Source organism: Piliocolobus tephrosceles, chromosome 14, assembly GCF_002776525.5.
Source record: "Piliocolobus tephrosceles isolate RC106 chromosome 14, ASM277652v3, whole genome shotgun sequence".
NCBI classification, from domain to species: Eukaryota; Metazoa; Chordata; class Mammalia; order Primates; family Cercopithecidae; genus Piliocolobus; species Piliocolobus tephrosceles.
This window is the reverse complement of record NC_045447.1, coordinates 108,332,346-108,353,555: the sequence shown is the minus strand read 5'-3', so window position 1 is coordinate 108,353,555 and position 21,210 is coordinate 108,332,346. Positions and strand designations below refer to the sequence as shown.

Genomic DNA, 21,210 nt, shown 5'->3' with positions numbered 1-21,210 from the left:
GGCCTCTTTTGGACAAGACTAGCCAAGTTACAGATGAAGACAACGGGGTCTTAGGGGTCAGTGAGATAGCCCTCTTTGATCTCGGGAAATTCTGAAGGAATCTCTCATTTCAAAATAAGAATAAATACTTTCTGGTAAAGGGAGGGGGAGAAAATTCTTCAGGTCACCTTCCATTTTTTTCCTTATAAACAAATTACAATCAGTTGACCTCAGCCTGGCATTTTGATTAAAAATAACCCAAGATAGGACTGCAAGAAAACACCAAGAAGAGTGTTTTATCCTCATCTTAGAAAGGCATATTCATATGACAACCAGCATAAGAAGCAAGCAATCAGAATTACAAAAAAATAAACTTTAAACTGAAACTGCTAATATAATATATGTAGAGGAGACACAGAGCAGCAAATGCACAAATAAATGTATCTCTTTAGCCAGCATGTGAATGATACCCCAAAACGGCTGGGTTTTCATCTCAGTCATGGAATAATAACTTCACAGTGTTTATTAATTGTTGAAATTGTCTAAAATAAGAGATTATATTTTCACAAATTCATTTGACACAGACACAGCTATAAGCACATGAGCAGACAGGCCTAAGGAAAAAGGTAAAACTAATTCACCAATGTCTATATTTGTCAACTAAACAAAGCATTGATCCATTTATTGTAAAGTATAATAAAACTAATCATTGCATAATTAAGTTGCCTCTGAAAGCCAATTATTGATCATGGAGAAAGCAAAGTTCTACAATTGCATGTATATATCATATAAAGATTTCATTTCCTAATATAGATCATTATTTATTTTAAAATGTTAAGAATTCACTATGTGCTAGTGTATCATTTGAATTATCATAAACATTTATATTAATTTAAAATAATTTAAAATTGTCAATTTTCTGAAATTTTCTTTTTTTTTATTATTATACTTTAAGTTCTGGGGTACATGTGCACAACGTGCAGGTTTGTTACATATGTATACTTGTGCCATGTTGGTGTGTTGCACCCACCAACTCGTCAGCACCCATCAACTCGTCATTTACATCAGGTATAACTCTCAATGCCATCTCTCCCCCTTGCCCCCTCCCCAAATAGGCTCTGGTGTGTGATGTTCCCCTTTCAGAGTCCAAGTGATCTCATTGTTCAGTTCCCACCCATGAGAGAGAACATGCGGTGTTTGGTTTTCTGTTCTTGCGACAGTTTGCTGAAAATGATGGTTTCCAGCTACATGCATATCTCTACAAAGGACACGAACTCATCCATTTTTATGGCTGCATAGTATTCCATGGTGTATATGTGCCACATTTTCTTAATCCAGTCTGTCACTGATGGACATTTGGGTTGATGCCAAGTCTTTGCTATTGTGAATAGTGCCGCAATAAACATACGTGTGCATGTGTCTTTATAGCAGCATGATTTATAATCCTTTGGGTATATCCCCAGTAATGGGATGGCTGGGTCATATGGTATTTCTAGTTCTAGATCCTTGAGGAATCGCCATACTGTTTTCCACAATGGTTGAACCAGTTTACAATCCCACCAAAAGTGTAAAAGTGTTCCTATTTCTCCACATCCTCTCCAACACCTGTTGTTTCCTGACTTTTTAATGATTGCCATTCTAACTGGTGTGACATGGTATTTCACTGTGGTTTTGATTTGCATTTCTCTGATGGCCAGTGATGATGAGCATTTTTTCATGTGTCTGTTGGCTGTATGCATGTCTTCTTTTGAGAAACGTCTGTTAATATCCTTTGCCCACTTTTTGATGGGGTTGTTTTTTTTCTCGTAAATTTGTTTGAGTCCTTTGTAGGTTCTGGATATTAGCCCTTTGTCAGATGAGTAGATTGCAAAAATTTTCTCCCATTCTGTAGGTTGCCTCTTCACTCTGATGGTAGTTTCTTTTGCTGTGCAGAAGCTCTTTAGTTTAATTAGATCCCATTTGTCAATTTTGGCTTTTGTTGTTGTTGCTTTTGGTGTTTAGGACATGAAGTCCTTGCCCATGCCTATGTCCTGTATGGTATTACCTAGGTTTTTTTCCAGGGTTTTTATGGTTTTAGGTCTAACATTTAAGTCTCTAATCCAACTTGAATTAATTTTTGTATAAGGAGTAAGGAAAGGATCCAGTTTCAGCTTTCTACTAATGGCTAGCCAATTTTCCCAGCACCATTTATTAAATAGGGAATCCTTTCCCCATTTCTTGTTTTTGTCAGGTTTGTTAAAGATCAGATGGCTGTAGATGTGTGGTATTATTTCTGAGGACTCAGTTCTGTTCCATTGGTCTATATCTCTGTTTTGGTACCAGTACCATGCTGTTTTGGTTACTGTAGCCTTGTAGTATAGTTTGAAGTCAAGTAGCTTGATGCCTCCAGCTTTGTTCTTTTGACTTAGGATTGTCTTGGCAATGCGGGCTCTTTTTTGGTTCCATATGAACTTTAAAGCAGTTTTTTCCAATTCTGTGAAGAAACTCATTGGTAGCTTGATGGGGATGGCATTGAATCTGTAAATTACATTGGGCAGTATGGCCATTTTCACAATATTGATTCTCATAGCAGCATGATTTATAATCATGCTATCCATGAGCGTGGTATGTTCTTCCATTTGTTTGTGTCCTCTTTTATTTCACTGAGCAGTGGTTTGTAGTTCTCCTTGAAGAGGTCCTTTACATCCCTTATAAGTTGGATTCCTTGGTATTTTATTCTCTTTGAAGCAGTTGTGAATGGAAGTTCATTCATGATTTGGCTGTCTGTTTGTCTGTTACTAGTGTATAAGAATGCTTGTGATTTTTGCATACTAATTTTGTATCCTGAGACTTTGCTGAAGTTGCTTATCAGCTTAAGGAGATTTGGGGCTGAGATGATGGGGTTTTCTAAATATACAATCATGTCATCTGCAAACAGGGACAATTTGACTTCTTCTTTTCCTAACTGAATACTCTCTATTTCTTTCTCTTGCCTGATTGCCCTAGCCAGAACTTCCAACACTATGTTGAATAGGAGTGGTAAGAGAGGGCATCCCTGTCTTATGCCAGTTTTCAAAGGGAATGCTTCCAGTTTTTGCCCATTCAGTATGACATTGGCTGTGGGTGTGTCATAAATAGCTCTTATTATTTTGAGAAATGTTCCATCACTACCAAATTTATTGAGAGTTTTTAGCATAAAGGGCTGTTGAATTTTGTCAAAGTACTTTTATCCATCTATTGAGATAATCATGTGGTTTTTGTCTTTGGTTCTGTTTATATGTTGGATTACGTTTATTGATTTGCGTATGTTGAACCAGCCTTGCATCCCAGGGATGAAGCCCACTTGATTGTGGTGGATAAGCTTTTTGATGTACTGCTGGATTCGGTTTGCCAGTATTTTATTGAGGATTTTTGCATAGATGTTCTTCAGGGATATTGGTCTAAAATTCTCTTTTTTTGTTGTGTCTCTGCCAGGCTTTGGTATCAGGATGATGTTGGCCTCATAAAATGAGTTAGGGAGGATTCCCTCTTTCTCCATTGATTGGAATCGTTTCAGAAGGAATGGTACCAGCTCCTCCTTGTATCTCCAGTAGAATTCGGCTGGGAATCTGTCTGGTCCTGGACTTTTTTTGGTTGGTAGGCTATTAATTATTGCCTCAATTTCAGAGCCTGCTATTGGTCTATTCAGGGATTCAACTTCTTCCTGGTTTAGTCTTGGGAGAGTGTTAAGTGTCCAGGAAATTATCCATTTCTTCTAGGTTTTCTAGTTTATTTGCATAGAGGTGTTTATAGTATTCTCTGATGGTAGTTTGTATTTCTGTGGGGTCAGTGGTGATATCCCCTTTATCATTTTGTATCGCATCTATTTGATTCTTCTCTCCTTTCTTCTTTATTAGTCTTGCTAGCGGTCTATCAATTTTGTTGATCTTTTGGAGGGTTTTTCGTGTCTCTATCTCCTTCAGTTCTGCTCTGATCTTAATTATTTCTTGCCTTCTGCTAGCATGAATGTGTTTGCTCGTTTCTCTAGTACTTTTAATTGTGATGTTAGGGTGTCAATTTTAGATCTTTCCAGTTTTCTCTTATGAGCATTTAGTGCTATAAATTTCCCTCTACACACTGCTTTAAATGTGTCCCAGAGATTCTGGTATGTTGTATCTTTGTTCTCACTGGTTTCAAAGAACATCTTTATTTCTGCTTTCATTTCTTTATGTACCCAGTAGTCATTCAGGAGCAGGTTGTTCAGTTTCCATGTAGTCGAGTGGTTTTGATTGATTTTCTTAGTCCTGAGTTCTAGTTTGATTGCACTGTGGTCTGAGAGACAGTTTATCATAATTTCTGTTCTTTTACGTTTGCTGAGGAGTGCTTTACTTCCAATTATGTGGTCAATTTTGGAATAAGTGTGATGTGGTGTTGAGAAGAATATATATTCTGTTGATTTGGGGTGGACAGTTCTGTAGATGTCTATTAGGTCCGCTTGGTGCAGGGTTGAGTTCAATTCCTGGATATCCTTGTTAACTTTCTATCTCATTGATCTGTCTAATATTGACAGTGGGGTGTTGAAGCCTCCCAATTTTATTGTATGGGAGTCTAAGTCTCTTTGTAAGTCTCTAAGGACTTGCTTTATGAATCTGGGTGCTCATGTATTAGGTGCATATATATTTAGGATAGTCAGCTCTTCCTGTTGAATTGATCCCTTTACCATTATGTAATGGCCTTCTTTGTCTCTTTTGATCTTTGATGGTTTAAAGTCTGTTTTATCAGAGACTAGGATTGCAACCCCTGCTTTTTTTTGTTCTCCATTCGCTTGGCAGATCTTCCTCCATCCCTTTATTTTGAGCCTATGTATGTCTCTGCATGTGAGATGGGTCCCCTGAATACAGCAAACTGATGGGTCTTGACTCTTTATCCAGTTTGCCAGTCTGTGTCTTTTAATTGGAGCATTTAGTCCATTTACATTTAAGGTTAATATTGTTATGTGTGAATTTGATCCTGCCAGTATGATATTAACTGGTTATTTTGCTCGTTAGTTGATGCAGTTTCTTCCTAGGCTCGATGGTCTTTACATTTTGGCATGTTTTTGCAGTGGCTGGTACTGGTTGTTCCTTTCCATGTTTAGTGCTTCCTTCAGGGTCTCTTGTATGGCAGGCCTGGTGGTGACAAAATCTCTTAAGCATTTGCTTATCTGTAAAGGATTTTATTTCTCCTTCACTGATGAAACTTAGTTTAGCTGGATATGAAATTCTGGGTTGAAAATTCTTTTCTTCAAGAATGTTGAATATTGGCCCCCACTCTCTTCTGGCTTGTAGAGTTTCTGCCGAGAGATCCGCTGTTAGTCTAATGGGCTTCCTTTTGTGGGTAACCCAACCTTTCTCTCTGGCTTCATTTTTCTTTCATTTCAACTTTGGTGAATATGACTATTATGTGTCTTGGAGTTGCTCTTCTCGAGGAGTATCTTTGTGGCATTCTTTGTATTTCCTGAATTTGAATGTTGGCCTGCCTTACTAGGTTGGGGAAGTTCTCCTGGATGATATCCTGAAGAGTGTTTTCCAACTTGGTTCCATTTTCCCCCTCACTTTCAGGCACACCAATCAGACATAGATTTGGTCTTTTCACATAATCCCATACTTCTTGGAGGCTTTGTGCATTTCTTTTTCCTTTTTTTCTCTAGACTTCTCCTCTCGCTTCATTTCATTCATTTGATCTTCAATCATTGATACTCTTTCTTCCAGTTGATTGAGTCGGTTACTGAAGCTTGTGCATTTGTCACATATTTCTCGTGTCATGGTTTTTATCTCTGTCAGTTCGTTTATGGCCTTCTCTGCATTGATTATTCTAGTTATCCATTCTTCCATTCTTTTTTCAAGATTTTTAGTTTCTTTGCCCTGGGTACGTAATTCCTCGTTTAGCTATGAGAAGTTTGATGGACTGAAGCCTTCTCCTCTCAACTCATCATTCTCCATCCAGCTTTGTTCCATTGCTGGCGATGAGCTGCATTCCTTTGGAGGGGGAGATGAGCTCTGATTTTTTGAATTTCCAGCTTTTCTGTCCTGCTTTTTCCCCATATTTGTGGTTTTATCTGCCTTTGGTCTTTGATGCTGGTGATGTACTGATGGGGTTTTGGTGTGGGTGTCCTTTCTGCTTGTTAGTTTTCCTCCTAACAGTCAGGACCCTCAGCTGTAGGTCTGTGGGAGATTTCCTGAGGTCCACTCCAGACCCTGTTTGCCTGGGTATCAGCAGCAGAGGCTGCAGAAGATAGAATATTGTTGAACAGTGAGTGCTGCTGTCTGATTCTTGCTCTGGAAGCTTCGTCTCAGGGGTGTACCCCGCCATGTGAAGTGTGAGGTGTCGGTCTGCACCTAGTGGGGGATGTCTCCCAGTTAGGCTACTCAGGGGTCAGGGACCCACTTGAGCAGGCAGTCTGTCCATTCTCAGATCTCAACCTCCGTGCTGGGAGATCCACTGCTCTCTTCAAAGCTGTCAGACAGCTGTCAGACTCCACTCAGAGGTGGAGTCTACAGAGACAGGCAGGTGAAATTTTCAATTAGTGTCAGAAGAAGTTACAGAAAAAGGAATAACAAACATATTTTAAAATAATTAAATGGTTTCAATGGCACATCTTATTTTTACATGTAATATACCACAGAGTTCTTCTTAGCTTCAAGTGATGCAATGTGAAAGGTGTAGAAATGCACACTGACCCTTAGTCTCTTAAATTTGCAACAGGTTGGCCAGGCATGGTGGTTCACGCCTATAATCCCAGCACTTTGGGAGGCCAAGGCGGGTGGGTCACAAGGTCAGGAGATTGAGACCATCCTGGCCAGTATGGTGAAAGCCCGTCTCTACTGAAAATACAAAAATTAGCTGGGCGTGGTAGCGGGCACCTGTAGTCCCAGCTACTTGGGACGCTGAGGCAGGAGAATCACTTGAGCCCGGGAGGCAGAGGTTGCAGTGAGCCAAGATTGCGCCACTGCACTCCAGCCTGGCAACAGGGTAAGACTCCACCTCAAAAAAAAAAAAAAAAGAATTACAACAGGTCACTTTACCCTCAAATGAGCCAATACCATGTTACAGGCTGTACTGAAATTCTAACTATGAAGATGTGGAAAGCAAAAACATATTTACTTAGTTACAATCCCATGTGTGCAATATTCATGACAGTGCATTTTTGCAAGTTGAAAGTAATTCTGGATTATGCTTCATAACTTATGAAACCTTCGGTGGAAAAATTGAGTGTTCCCCATTAAAGGGAATTAAATAGTTCCTTATAAAAGTGCATTAACTTGTTTGGCCTATGGGTTCATCATTTAGTGGCATGGAAGAATTAGTTTACGTGTGGTATCCAAGAGGCGTGAAGAAAGACACCTCCAAAAAGTCCATTTTGATCCCTCACACTGGGCCAGATGGGATGCATAGCTACCTTCTTCCCCTCTCACCCCTCAGGCTAAGGTTTGAGCTGTTTCCATGGCATCTTCCCATCACATTGGTACAAGGCACTGGGCTGCACAACTGGGAAACTACTTGTTTTCTGCCTGCTAATTTTCAGCTCTGAGGTCTTGTCACTCCACTGGAGAAAGGCTTTTATGTCTGAGACGGGGGTCATTATTTGTTAGTTTAATTATTTATGATCAGAACATTTGTTCAGCCACTCTTCCATAGACCATTCTGAAACTAATAAAGGATATTAAAACACTAGAGATAATCTATAGCCTTCAATAAATCACTCCCAATTTGGAACTCCGTGGATGAATACTGCAGGCTACCATGAGGGAGAAGAAAAAAGTCAAAACCAATTAAAAAAAGCAACAACAATGAATTTGTAATAAACTCAGTTGGTAGCTAGCTAAAGTAATAAAATAGACCTGTTTTTCTAACTTCATTAACATGAAAATAAATTTTATTAAGATTGATATCATGCTTTTTTGCATGATGAGTTACAAGAACATGAACTAAGAATAAAAATGATCCCTATGATAAAGAGTGCCACAGTCATGTACTTTAGGACAAAACATGATTTGACATCAAGAAGAGCTATGGCTTGAGACTACCCTTGTTTTCCTTTATCCCCTGTGCCCAGGCTTAGTCACTGTTTCAATGATAAAGACCATCCACTGAGGCTCTGCAGGAATAAAATCTAAAGTAACAAAACAGAGCCCAAATCTTTGCAACAAATGAAATCACAGACTTAAGAAAAATAAAAAGAAAAATGAAAACTTATGTTGCTCATGTTTCATAACCATACTGCCTATAACGATTGCCAGAACATATTTATTTGGTCCAATGTACAATGCATTAAATGTGCTTAAATACAGAAAACACCAAGAAATGCAACAGGGAGTTAAAAAAAAAAAAAAAAAAAAAAAAGACACAGGGTGGGGGGGGTGGCCCCCGCAACCACAACACTCAGGGTGGCGGAAGGGGGGGGATCGAGGGGTCAGGAGATGGAGACCATATTGGCTAACACGGTGAAATCCATCTCTACTAAAAAAAAAAAAAAAAAAATACGAAAAATTAGCCTTGCGTGGTGGTGGGTGCTTGTAGTCCCAGCTACTCGGGAGGCTGAGGCAGGAGAATGGCGTGAACCCAGGAGGTGGAGCTTGCAGTGAGCCAAGATCATGCCACTGCACTCCAGCCTGGGTGACAGAGCGAGATTCCATCTCAAAAAAAAAAAATTAAAAAAAAAAAAAGAAAAGAACAAGGTCAATAAGAAAAAACAAAAGCATAATTACATAAAATACAGTGTACACTTTTGAATTTTTTAATATATGCCTACAAATGCATTTTATTAATAGTGTAAATATAATTTCCTCTGAGAATTTATTCTAAGAAGTTCCACTTGAGTTTGTGCTCAGAAAATGCCAGGACGATTCCTCATCACGATATATTTGGTGTTTAAAGTTCCCTCTAATTTACACAGCAAGACCACAATCAATTTTCTGCACTTCTGCTAAAGCATATGTAAAAGAAACACAGTCCTCATGAGATATGTTTACAACTATGAATGGAATTGTCACAGTGGAGCATGAATAAACCATCACATGCTTACTTCTCTACAGTAGATGCTAAAGAGAGAATCAAGTCCGCCATAATAAGAAATAAACTAAGAGTTGTAGTTAAAACATGAAAATCTTTTTAAACGCTTCTTTACTTTGCCAATTTTCTCATCCAAATAGGAATAATTAAATAATCCGGGACAACAAAATGTATACTGTGGCAGAAAAAAAGAATCCAACTTAAAAAAAAAAAAAAAGGACATGGCAGAATCTAAGGCCTTTCACAAATAATACTCAGATATTGCAAGGGATATACAAAGAGTTCAAACACTGACAAAGTCAGGTGTGACTTACTCAAGGCACACAAAGATTGTACCAAGGGAGACCTGGCAGGACCAGGAAGCCGAAGTGATCAATTTATTCCTGTCAAATACATTCTTGGAGTTTCAAATGTGAACAAATATGCTTATTCGGAATTTTACTTCCTTCTGCAAAGTATTAATCAATTATAATTATTTTGTTAAATGAAAATCCAATGAGAGTCACCAAGTAGCAATACAAGGAAAAGGGCAGACTCACCATCTCTTCGATTGAGCCTCGAAAACCCAGGGCCGTGGCTGCTGGACAGCTCTGAGGAGCTGCTGAAGGATGACCTAGGCAAGGCAGAGGCCAGTGGGGCATCACAGTCAGCTGCCGGGAAAAATACCGTGATATGGTTAACACGCAGATTGCAGCCTGGGAGAAATAATAGTCCAAAAATATATATGAATATATTCTAGGATGTATGGCGATCATCACTCCATTTTTAATTCTTTCAAATTTTTAAAATTTACATTGCACTATAATTTACACAGAGTAAAATTCCAGAGAATGTATTTAATTTTTTAAAAGCGTACAGCTCTATTTGTTTTGACAAATGCATTCAGCCATGTAACCTCCACCATAATGAAGGCACAAAACAGGTCCATTAGCCCTCAAAGTTCCCTAACGTCCCACATTTTCTCCATTCTGCAGGATGTCTGGGTGCACCACCCATCCAACATGACTTTAAACTCAATTGGATGCTTAGGTTCTTTAGGTACATACACACAGAGGTAGTGTGAATTCTGTGCCCAAACCTCAAGAGCGGCTAGAAATTCTCACAGTGCCCCTGCACAGAACCTGTGGGGGATGAGACAGGTGAGGTGTACCAGGTATTCAGATCAGAGTTACCTGCGTGAAGCCAGGACCCAGGAAAGGCAACACCCGCAGCGATGAACTGAGTAAAGCCCACTCTGCACACCTCTTCACAGGGAATCACTGGGGGACATTTGCCTACAGGAGACGGAGGCTCCTCCTTTCTGCCTGATAACTTGAGCACTGCAGGAACTTGCCCTGCCCTTTCCAACCCAAGAACCCCTGCATGTCACCCTCACCTCAGGGTGACTATTGCTTCAGCTCTGTTCTAGAAGAATTGCTGGGGGTTAAGTAGTGTTTGACTCATATCACCTTATTTGTCATAAGACCATAAGGACCGTCAGAGCTCTCCTGCTCCTGGTGTTCCCCACCATCAAACTTGAGAAGTCCCTGGGACCATTCCCACCTTGGGTAGCTCTGTTCCCATGTGTAACCATGGGTAACAGAAGCACCCCAAAGGTTACCTCTGAGTCCCGCAGTCCAATCCTGTAATCATTGTACTTTCAGGCATGTCATATATTTTCTCATAAAAAGGGTACCTCTTCTAGCATGGTTATTGATCTAATAATGTTAGACATAAATTTTCTGTCACACATTAGGATATTTCTTGTGAAAAGGAATGTTACACCTTGAAAATATCATTAGATGATTCTGAACTGCATATTTTGTATACACTTTTTTTCTTTGTGAGCAACTTGTTAAGTCACAGAAAGAAAGCAACCAGAATTAACTAGATTCCTACGACTCAGCAAAATGTCAACTATGTTCAGTGAGATAGATAAGAGGTAATTCAGGGTCTCTCCTGATTTGTTTGGTTGAGTACATGATACTGCAACAACAGAGAATTAAGTGCACATAATTTGCCTAGTGAATATCATTTCATAAAGAAATACTGGAATTATAACTGCTTTTTCTAAAAGCATGCATTGCCATTAAGACAGTGACATGCCTTTAAGACATGACGAAAGAAAAACTCAATAACTCATTGTGAAGCGTCTATTCTACAATAGGGAGAACAGTATTTCATTGCTTGGTAAAACATTCAGAGTATCTGATATAGAAACATCTTTCTATATATTCCCTATAAGTGACAACATTCCATTTATATAGGTGAGTCAGACGCTGGGATTTTTTCCACATAAAGAGCAGCATAATCTAGTTAAGAAATTGCATTTAACATCATTAGCATGAAGAGCGCCCCATATTTTCACACAGCAAGAAGCCAATGAAATGTGCAGAGCTGTTAAGAAAGGTTTGCTTTCTCTACGGTTTCCTTAAAGTGTCCCCCTCAATATTTATGGCACAAGGGAGGCTTTCTTGATTTCCACAGCACACACGCTCTCTGGATAACACTGTGTAGTCAGGATTCTCAGATGTCAGCAAATATGCTACATAGTAGACTAAGAAAAATAGATAAATACGAATCCAACTGGCTAGGAACTTTACTTACATTTTCTAAAAAGGCATTTTAAAACTGTGAAGAAGCTAAAATACAAGAAGGCAACTAAGGCTCTACTCTATCTATAGACAAGTCCCACACGGCCCCGAGTGGGCAGAGCAGGATCCAAGAAGGAAGGACATCATTCAGGGAAGAGCGGCTCCTAAGCCTGTCTGCCTGATGTTTTTTCCTCTTGGTTTTTCTGGGAAAGAATAAAACAAATCCAAGGACATCTAAAGCAATATTGACATTTTTGGGGTAACATCTATTCTTACATTAGAAAAGCAAGATAGCTGTTCTCATGATGCCTCTGTCCTGCAGTATCATGCAATGCATAAAACAGCACTGGGCGTTCCACCTGTCCCTGGGAGTCCTGGCTGACATGTCTAACTGTCCCTGTGGAATCATGAGCTCTTGAAGGCACAATAAAGTCTTTCCCAACTTTGTGAGCAGAATCTGAAAGACAGCACATGCTCAATAAACTTCAACTGAATATTTACTACATATGGAAAAGAGAAGTATTAACCAATAAATTAATTAAACTTAATCTTCCTAAGTTAGTGAGTACAATTTATTAAATTCCAAACACAAGAGGCCTAGAGCTGTTATCACAGATTCACATCTCTAACAAAAATAATAACCAGATCTCAAGAGAATGTTCTAAATAGGTGTAATAGATAATACTGCTATTCTTTCCCTTGGTTTCTCCCTAATTAATTTTCCAGTTGTGTGTTTCACGAGTTTCAGATGATTTCCAATAGGATTAAGGTCCAAATATAAATCTGTAAAGACAGCTGGAAACAAAATTACTGAAATTTTCCATTTCGCCTTTGGAAAATTCAAGAGTCAATAGCATGTGTTTGCCAAAGGGTCACCTTGTAATGAAGAAAATTTCTGGCACAGGCTTGAATAAATCTTGCCCTTGAGAAAGGCAATAAATTCAGACACGGTGGCTCACACCTGTAATCTCAGTACCTTGGGAAGCTGAGGCAGGTGGATCACAAGGTCAGGAGATTGCAACCATCCTGGCTAATATGGTGAAACCCCATCTCTACTAAAAATACAAAAAATTAGCTGGGTGTGGTGGCATGCGCCTGTAGTCATAGCTACCCAGGAGGCTGAAGCAGGAGAATCGCTTGAACCCGGAAGGCAGAGGTTGCAGTGAGCCAAGATGGTGCCACTACACTCCAGCCTGGGCAACAGAGCGAGACTCCAACTTAAAAGAAAAAAAAAAAATAAAGGCAATAAATTTTATAAACTAAAAGAACATATCCAGTACCTAAGTTTATTGTTTTTTCCCTATCATTTTGAATTCTGTGAATACTTTCTTCCTAGAAAGAATTCCACACTACTGAGATGCAGAAGGGAAAATACGGTGGGCACCCCACAAGTGTTACAGGGGCTGGATCTCCCTCTTCCTCGGCTTATTTGGAAATCTGGTTAAGATTCACTATATTTCCACGTGCTTGGCTCAATATAGATGGTTCCAGCGTCTTAATGTGCTGTTACAAGTATTTATTATTTCATATTTATTCTCACCACCTAAAGGCAGAGATTCATTGCTACATAGGTGAATTTTACATTATTGTTCTCCTAGAAGATCATGGTTGAAAATGATATAAAATGTTTTATTCAGGGTTATTTTATACCTGTTCAACAATGGTGGACTTCCTTAAAAATCACATGTGCTGAACTGGGTAGCAGCTGGATTCATACTAAAACTTGCAGGTTTGAAGAAGAAAAGCATTTGGAAAATGCAGAGAATAAACACAGTATGGGGCGGTGACTCAGCTGAAGGCTCAACAATGGTTGAGAGAGAGGTAGAGATAAACCCATAGGGGAACCCACCTGCCACCTTCCATGCAGCCACCTCAAGTACCAACCTTGAAGATGCATGGTAGACCAGAGAGTTTTAGGCTCACTGCACTTCCCTAGGCTTGCTGATTTAGTCTCGGTGATTAGTTCTGCCTAAGTTCCTCCCTCCCCACTCTACGGTCTTGATTTGTCCCCTGACCCCTGCCTGGCATCACTCTTAGCTTCCCACCTCTCCTTGACAAGTATTCCCAGCATGCTTTGTGATTCCCAGCATGCTTTGTGATTCCCAGCATGCTACCTGTGAAGGGTTTGGGACAGAAACCATTTCTTAGTATTATGTTCATGAAAGACAGCAGAAGATTAAAATTAGCCTATGGGCTTCCTGTATATAAATCAACATTGCATTCACAGATCTGCTCGTTTAAGACAATTTTTACCACATGAATATGAAATGATTAAAAAATAAATTTGAGGACTTGCCCTGACCTAAGACAGAGATGATAGACTTTTCAAAACAGCATTTGAGTATATTAATTCTTGCACTTATTTAATAAAAGTGTATTGAGCACCTACCATGTGGAAAGCATTATGGGGCATAAAGAGAGACATGGTTCTAGGTTCAAGAAGTCCAGAATCTAACATGGGAGGGAGATGTGCAAATATCCACTACAGGAAATAAATAGAAGAGCAAAACACTTAGATACTACTATTTATTCCAAAACATAGGGAAGCATCTTAATTGCTTAGGAACAAACCCAGCCACTGAAAGAGCAAACACTACTAGGGTAGAGATGTGTATAAAAGTGCTTCTGGAAAAGATAAACATAAACCATGCATTTTCAAACAGCAATTCATTGCTTTGGGATCTGATGAGAAGAATGAAAAAAAAAAAAAAAAGAATGCATGGATGATACATGTACAGGTTTTGTCCGTATCTGCAGAGGAAATAGGAAAAGCTGAAAGGCGGGGAGACAACTGACCCCATGGGGAGGAGCTTTACATTCAAATAAGGACACCTTCTGGCATCTCTAGATGGAGCTCTGAATTCATTATAGTATTAAAGGACTTCATTAAAAGACCAAATCACACTGCACTTGTGGCTGAATGCCTTTATCAGAGATGAGTCTTACCGTGTGTTAGGACAGGCTGACAGTGGCTCCCAAAAAATACGTCTATGCCCCAATCCCGGGACCCTGTGAAGGTTACTTTAGAAGGTAAGGTTCTCCAGATGTGATCAAAGACCCTAAGTTGAAATTATCTTGAATTATCTGGCTGGGTCTTAAATACCATCAGAACTGTCCTTGTAAGAGAGATAAAGGTGAGGATGAACAGAGCCCCACACAAAAGAGAAGAAGGTGTGGAGATGGAGGCAGAGGCTGGAGTGAGGCACCCACAAGGCGAGGCATGCGGGCAACCACAGGAAGCCGGAAGAAACAAAGAATGGAACTCCCCCTAGAGCCTCCGGAGGGAGTGTGGCCCATCTTGATTTGGACTACGGATACTGATGCGGAACTTCTGGTCTCCAGACTATGACAGAATAAATTGTTGTTTCAATCTGCCAGTTAGTGGTCATTTTTCACAAGGGCCACAGGAAACGAACACACTGTTTACATGGAATTGTATATTTGACATTTTAGGGGAAATGCAGGAGAGTTCCACTGAAAATAGGATTAACATCCACTTTGAACCGCACAGATACACAATTCGTTCTGAGAAGGGCTTCATGATGCTAAACCACTCTGCCAGGCTGTGGCTCTGCCCGTGCTCGGTGGCTGCACTTGTTCCTCACTGTGAAAGGAGCTAATGACTGTGTCGGTGGAACCTAAGGATGGAAGGAGAGGGGAAGGGGCCGCAGAACTGCTAATATGAGAGGACAGCACCTTAACCAGCTTCAAATTATCAGAAAAACACAAAGCCTACTAGTAAAGAGTTCAACAGTTGGTTACTGTGTTATCATAGAGATATAGAAAACTTATACATTCTAAAAAAAAAAAATGATTCCTGTTCTTTCTCAGACTGTCTTGATTAGGTCAAATTCACTAACTCCACAGCAGGCTTCTCTCTGGTTCCACACACTGAGTCAGTAGGGAGGACGGCCTCGGGAATCAAATCACAAACAGGGAAGGCAGTGCCCATACCTTCTGCAGGCCCCGTCTGGATGTTCATCTGGATACAGCGTTATTCCGTTCTCCCCATTTTACCACCCGTCGTTTCAGTTCTTAACGTACCTTAACACTGTCTTCATGAGGTTCCATAAAGCCTTTATTTAGCAGGTACTGAAAGTCCATCTTGCTATGGATCTGAATGGATCCATGCATTGCTATCTAAAGGGAATGCTTCAGAAAAGCACACTTTACTCACAGTGAACATAAGCAGTGATGGTCAGTGTGAAAACTTACTTTTTCCACATAAAAACTTCTGTTTTACACGGTCTTAATCTCCATTCGATTATCTTCAGTCACTGCCTTCCCTACACCTCACTCCTTGGAGTATGAAGGGGGCTCACTCTACCACCTGGGGCCAGCACAGGGACACGACTCAGGCCTGGCCACTGAACGCCATGCCTGTCCTACCGGAAACGACTGGTTCTGGGATGGTCAGGAAGCCCACGCTGAATGAATGAGAGCAGAACCTGGGACTGTCAGCTTGAACTCTTGGGAGAAATACCCATTCATTCATTCAACAAATAATTGTTGAAAATCTGTACTGTGCCAGGTGTTCCCCTGTGTTCTGGGGATATAACCACAAACAACAGAAAAAGTCTCTGCTCCTGTGAAGCTTATCCTACTGAGTAGAATAAACTAATAAAGGCATAATATCTGTAGAACTGAACATTGCTAAGAACAGAAACAAAGGAAAACAGTCACGCTTCTAAGATACTAAACGGTACGCCTGAAGGTACGGCATAGACAGAGCTGCCCATGTGCAAGAAGGAAAGAGGCAGACGGCTGATGAAAGAATCTGATTACCTAAATTCAGCCTGGCTTGAATCAAGACACTCTGATTCCCCTTATTGTTCAGGCCTATTTGATTTGAGATTTTGGTCACCTGCAACCGAAAAATGCTCAGTAAGTACACTGTCCTGAGCCCCCACATTTATCTTCCCTCTACAGCCAAGACATCACCAAGGATTACGTGCTTTTTGTGTGTATATGGCAGCTTTTCCATTACCATTATCATCATCTCGCTGTAGGTCCTCATGTTAATAACCTAACCAAACCTTATAGCCAGTGTTTACTTATTGATTGTCCCCAGCCACATACACACAAAAATTACATATCACCATGGCAGAAACGGTTTAAACTATTGCTGAGTGCAAGTCACATAAACAGCCATATCAACCAGCTCCAATGGATCCCCACTGCACCCGTCCTGAAATTCAAATTTCAGGTCCTGGCATTCAATTCCCTCCACCATCTGTTTCCTGTCCTCTCTGCACTACAGCCGAATCCACTACACATTTCTCAGATGTGCTTCCTCCTTTAATCAGAGTGTTCTTCTCACTGTTTCCTGAATGTAGGATGCAGGCACCAACGCTCCCTGACCGCTCACCCGATGACATTGCAGCCCCTCCTGTCTGCGAGTTCTCATCATTTATTATCTTCGGGGCTCAACTCACATTTTGTCTCTGCTCTGAACTCTTCTCACATGTGTGAAGGCCACAGTAAGGTTTACTCTTCTGAAATACTGAGGTCTGTCTCACTGAAAATGAATTACACCTCTGGAGAAGGAGCAGCACCTCACTCACAGGGAGCCACACCGCAGCCACGTGCAGCAGCAGATGGGGCTGAGAGGGTACAGGAGAACCTCACTCCCGAGCGAGGAGCCTTGCTTGCTGACTGATGATTCTGGGGTGAGGAAGAGACACTGGCATGACCAGCTGATGAGTGTCTGGTTCCCAGGACATGACAGACAATTCCTATAGTCTACCTGTGGGAACAGATGAGGCTTGGACGAAGACACATAGGAACAGGTTTAAATTCTATACATTACTGGGTAGGAACAGAAGAGGGTAGGAGATGGGGTTACATTTTGTCTCTCCTTCCAGATGACATTTTGACTTGTTAAAGAAAACCTAGTATAGAAACATTGAATACCTCCTGACACTAGTGTTTTCAAATGACTTACGGCACTACAAATATCAAGTTATAACAACAGCATACCAATTTTAACATACCGGGACCAAGGACTTTATGAGTACTACAAAACACACAACACAAATGAAGAGCAAGAGGAAACTTTACCTTTTTTTTTTTTTTTTTTTTTGGACGGAGTCTTGCTCTGTCGCCCAGGCTGGAATGCAGTGGCGCAATATCCGTTCACTGCAACCTCTACCTTCCAGGTTCACACCATTCTCCTGCCTCAGCCTCCCAAGTAGCTGGGACTACAGGTGCCCGCCACCACGTCCAACTAATTTTTTTTTGTATTTTTAGTAGACACGGGGTTTCACCGTGTTAGCCAAGAGGGTCTTAATCTCCTGACCTCGTGATCCGCCTGCCTCAGCCTCTCAAAGTGCCGGGATTACAGGTGTGAGCCACCATGCCCAGCCAAGTTTATATAAATTTAAGCATCTTAATTTGATGATCTACTCTACAATAAATACAAGGACTATTTAGACACGTGGAGAGATGCAGGAGATGGGATGGGAAAAACCTGTATTTGAGAAGATAATGGACAAACAGACCTGCTGGGTTAAGCTGAGACAACGGGTGTTAAATCCAACAAACACAGCTCCAGAAACACACGAGGGATTCAACGTAGAACAGCTCCTTGTCCCCGAGGAAGCTGGATAGATGGTCTTGTTCTCTTTCCTTTTGTTTATTTCTAAATTTCTTGCTATGTAGTTAAATTATACTTCTGTGAGGCCGGGCGCAATGGCTCACGCCTGTAATCCCAGCACTCTGTGAGGCCAAGGCAAGCGGATCACGAGGTCAGGAGATCGAGACCATCCTGGCTAACACGGTGAAACCCCGTCTCTACTAAAACTACAAAAAATTAGCCAGGCGTGGCAGCGGGCACCTGTAGTCCCAGCTACTTGGGAGGCTGAGGCAGGAGAATGGTGGGAACCCGGGAGGCGGAGCTTGCAGTGAGCCGAGATCTGGCCACTGCACTCCAGCCTGAGTGCCAGAGCAAGACTCTGTCTCAAAAAAAAAAAAAAAAAAATTATACTTCTGTGACAAATTGAATACCTATTTTTAAACTACAGATTTTAGACTAAAGTATATAATATGAGAATAAGACGAACCTATTTTTTCTGAGAATTACTTCTAAGTAGAAAGAGAGGAAACCAAACAAGAAAATTAAGTCCTGCAGAAAGACATCAGGCATGACACAGAAAACATACAACAACACAGGTGCATATAATTCAAAAAGAAAATCACGTGGAGATGTTATCACTAATAACTGTTACTGTGAACGTATCCACAGCTATGGGAATGTAAGTGGCAAAGATGGGCTGTTAATAAACAGCAGTAAATGATTTTTCCACGGGTACAAAGAAATAGAAAAAAATGAAGACGATCCAGTATTTGATAGCACAACAGGGTGACTATAGTCAATAATGACTTAATTGTACATTTTTAAGTAACTTAAAGAGTGTAATTGGATAATGTGCAACTCAAAGGATAAATGCTTGAGGGGACAGATACTCCATTCTTCATGATGCTTATTTCACATTGCATGCCTGTATCAAAGCATTTCATGCACCCCGTCAATATATACACCTACTACGTAACCACAGAAATTAAAAATAATAATAATTCTTTCTATGCATCTCTGAGAGTTGACAGAATTAGGGTCTGAATGAGAATATAAGGTATGAGAAGGATATGGCTTCTTCCCAAGACATGTTACAGAGGGATGGAAAGAAGACAGTGTTAAACTAATAACATCCTTAAAGGGACCTCATGACCTCACAGGCCAGAGCAGGCTACAGAGTATCTGGGAGCTGAAGAAAGAGAACTTCAGTGACATTGAAGTAAGAGTTAAGAGATGCACCCCAATTGCATTCTGAAGAGAGATCCCAGCAAGACCACTGACATCAGCTAGATTTTTTCAGCCCAAAGTAATACACCTGCAAATTATCAGGCCTTGATCACTACTCTGTACTTGGCTCTAATACGGTTAGTAAGGGGGCAGTATCAGAATCCTTGAGAAAATAACCAGAACATCTTAGAATTTATTGTGCCCAAGACAATAGACAAATGTTCACTTGAGACCTCAAACAGATAATTTCAAAACTTTAGGAAAACAGCAGGCATTATCCCATGGCAATATGTTTTATGTCTGAATTTCAACTCTATTATTTCAAGCTATGTGTGTCACTGTAGAGGCAGCTTCAACTTCAATTTTTTAACTTAAAAAGATATGCGTATTCAGAACACAATTGGAAATGTTACATACTACTACCTTGTAGACCTCCGAGCAACCACTATACAAAGAGACACTGTTGTTATGAATAAGGACAACATCGTTCATCAAATGTGAAAAGCTATCCAAATGAAATCCAGAAAAAAAATTCCACTGAAGAAGAGAGAAATGGGCAAAGTAACCAAAGAAAGAATATTTACTATGAGGCCGGGCACAGTGGCTCACGCCTGTAATCTCAGCACTTTGGGAGGATGAGGTGGGCAGATCACGAGATCAGGAGTTTGAGACCAGCTGGGCCAACATGGTGAAACACTGTCTCTAGTAAAAATATAAAAATTAGCTGGGCATGGTAGCCAGCAAATGTAATCCCAGCTACTTGGGAGGCTGAGGCAGGAGAATTGCCTGAACCCATGAGGCAGAGGTTGTAGTGAGCCGAGATCACACCACTGCACTCCAGCCTGGGTGACAGAGCAAGACTCCGTATCAGAAAAAAAAAAAAAATACTTATAATGAAAAGGAGGCAATATAAAGCAAACTGAATTAAACCCCGGAACAAATTAAGACTTGCAAAAATTGCTAAATGCAATCAAAGAGATTTTTTGTACACTCATAAGAGAAACAAGAAGAAGCTGCACTCTTTTGACAACGCTCATAAGGATAAGAAAATAGAAAGACAGATCCGGTTCCAAGATGGCCGAACATGAACAGCTCTAGTCTACAGCTCCCAAGGTGAGTGACACAGAAGACAGGTGATTTCTGCATTTCCACCTGAGCTTTGAAGATAGCAGTGGTTCTCCCAGCATGGAGTTTGAGATCTGAGGACAGACAGACTGCCTCCTCAAGTGGGTCCCTGACCCCCGAGTAGCCTAACCGGGAGACACCTACCAGTAGGGGCCAACTGACAACTGGTGCCCCTCTGAGAGAAGCCAGGTGCCCCTCTGAGAGAAGCTTCCAGAGGAAGGATCAGGCAGCAACATTTGCCACTCTGCAATATTTGCTGTTCTGCAGCCTCCGCTGGTGATACCCAGGCAAACATGTCCTCCAGCAAACTCCACCAGACCTGCAGCTGAGGGTCCTGACTGTTAGAAGGAAAACTAACAAACAGAAAGGATATCCACACCAAAACCCCATCAGGACATCACCATCATCAAAGACCAAAGGTAGGTAAAACCACAAAGATGGGGAGAAACCAGAGCAGAAAAGCTGAAAATTCTAAAAATCAGAGTGCCTCTGCTCCTCCAAAGGAACACAGCTCCTCGCCAGCAATGGAACAAAGCTGGACGGAGAACGACTTTGACGAGTTGAGAGAAGAAGGCTTCAGACGATCGGTAATAACAAACTTCTCCGAGCTAAAGGAGGATGTTTGAACCCATCACAAAAAAGCTAAAAACCTTGAAAAAAAGATTAGATGAATGGCTAACTAGAATAAACAGCATAGAGAAGACCTTAAATGGCCTGATGGAG

At 40.8% G+C, this 21,210-nt stretch overlaps 1 protein-coding gene across 1 annotated transcript in view; it reads right to left on the bottom strand.

Annotated features, from left to right (window-relative positions):
* Window positions 1–21,210, bottom strand: part of LOC111528897 — a 102,044-nt gene that overhangs the window by 37,074 nt on the left and 43,760 nt on the right. Inside the window, exon 5 of the mRNA XM_031934010.1 lies at window positions 9,528–9,638. Within this exon, the coding sequence (XP_031789870.1) occupies window positions 9,528–9,638 (111 nt within the window). The remainder of the gene's footprint in view (window positions 1–9,527; window positions 9,639–21,210) is intronic.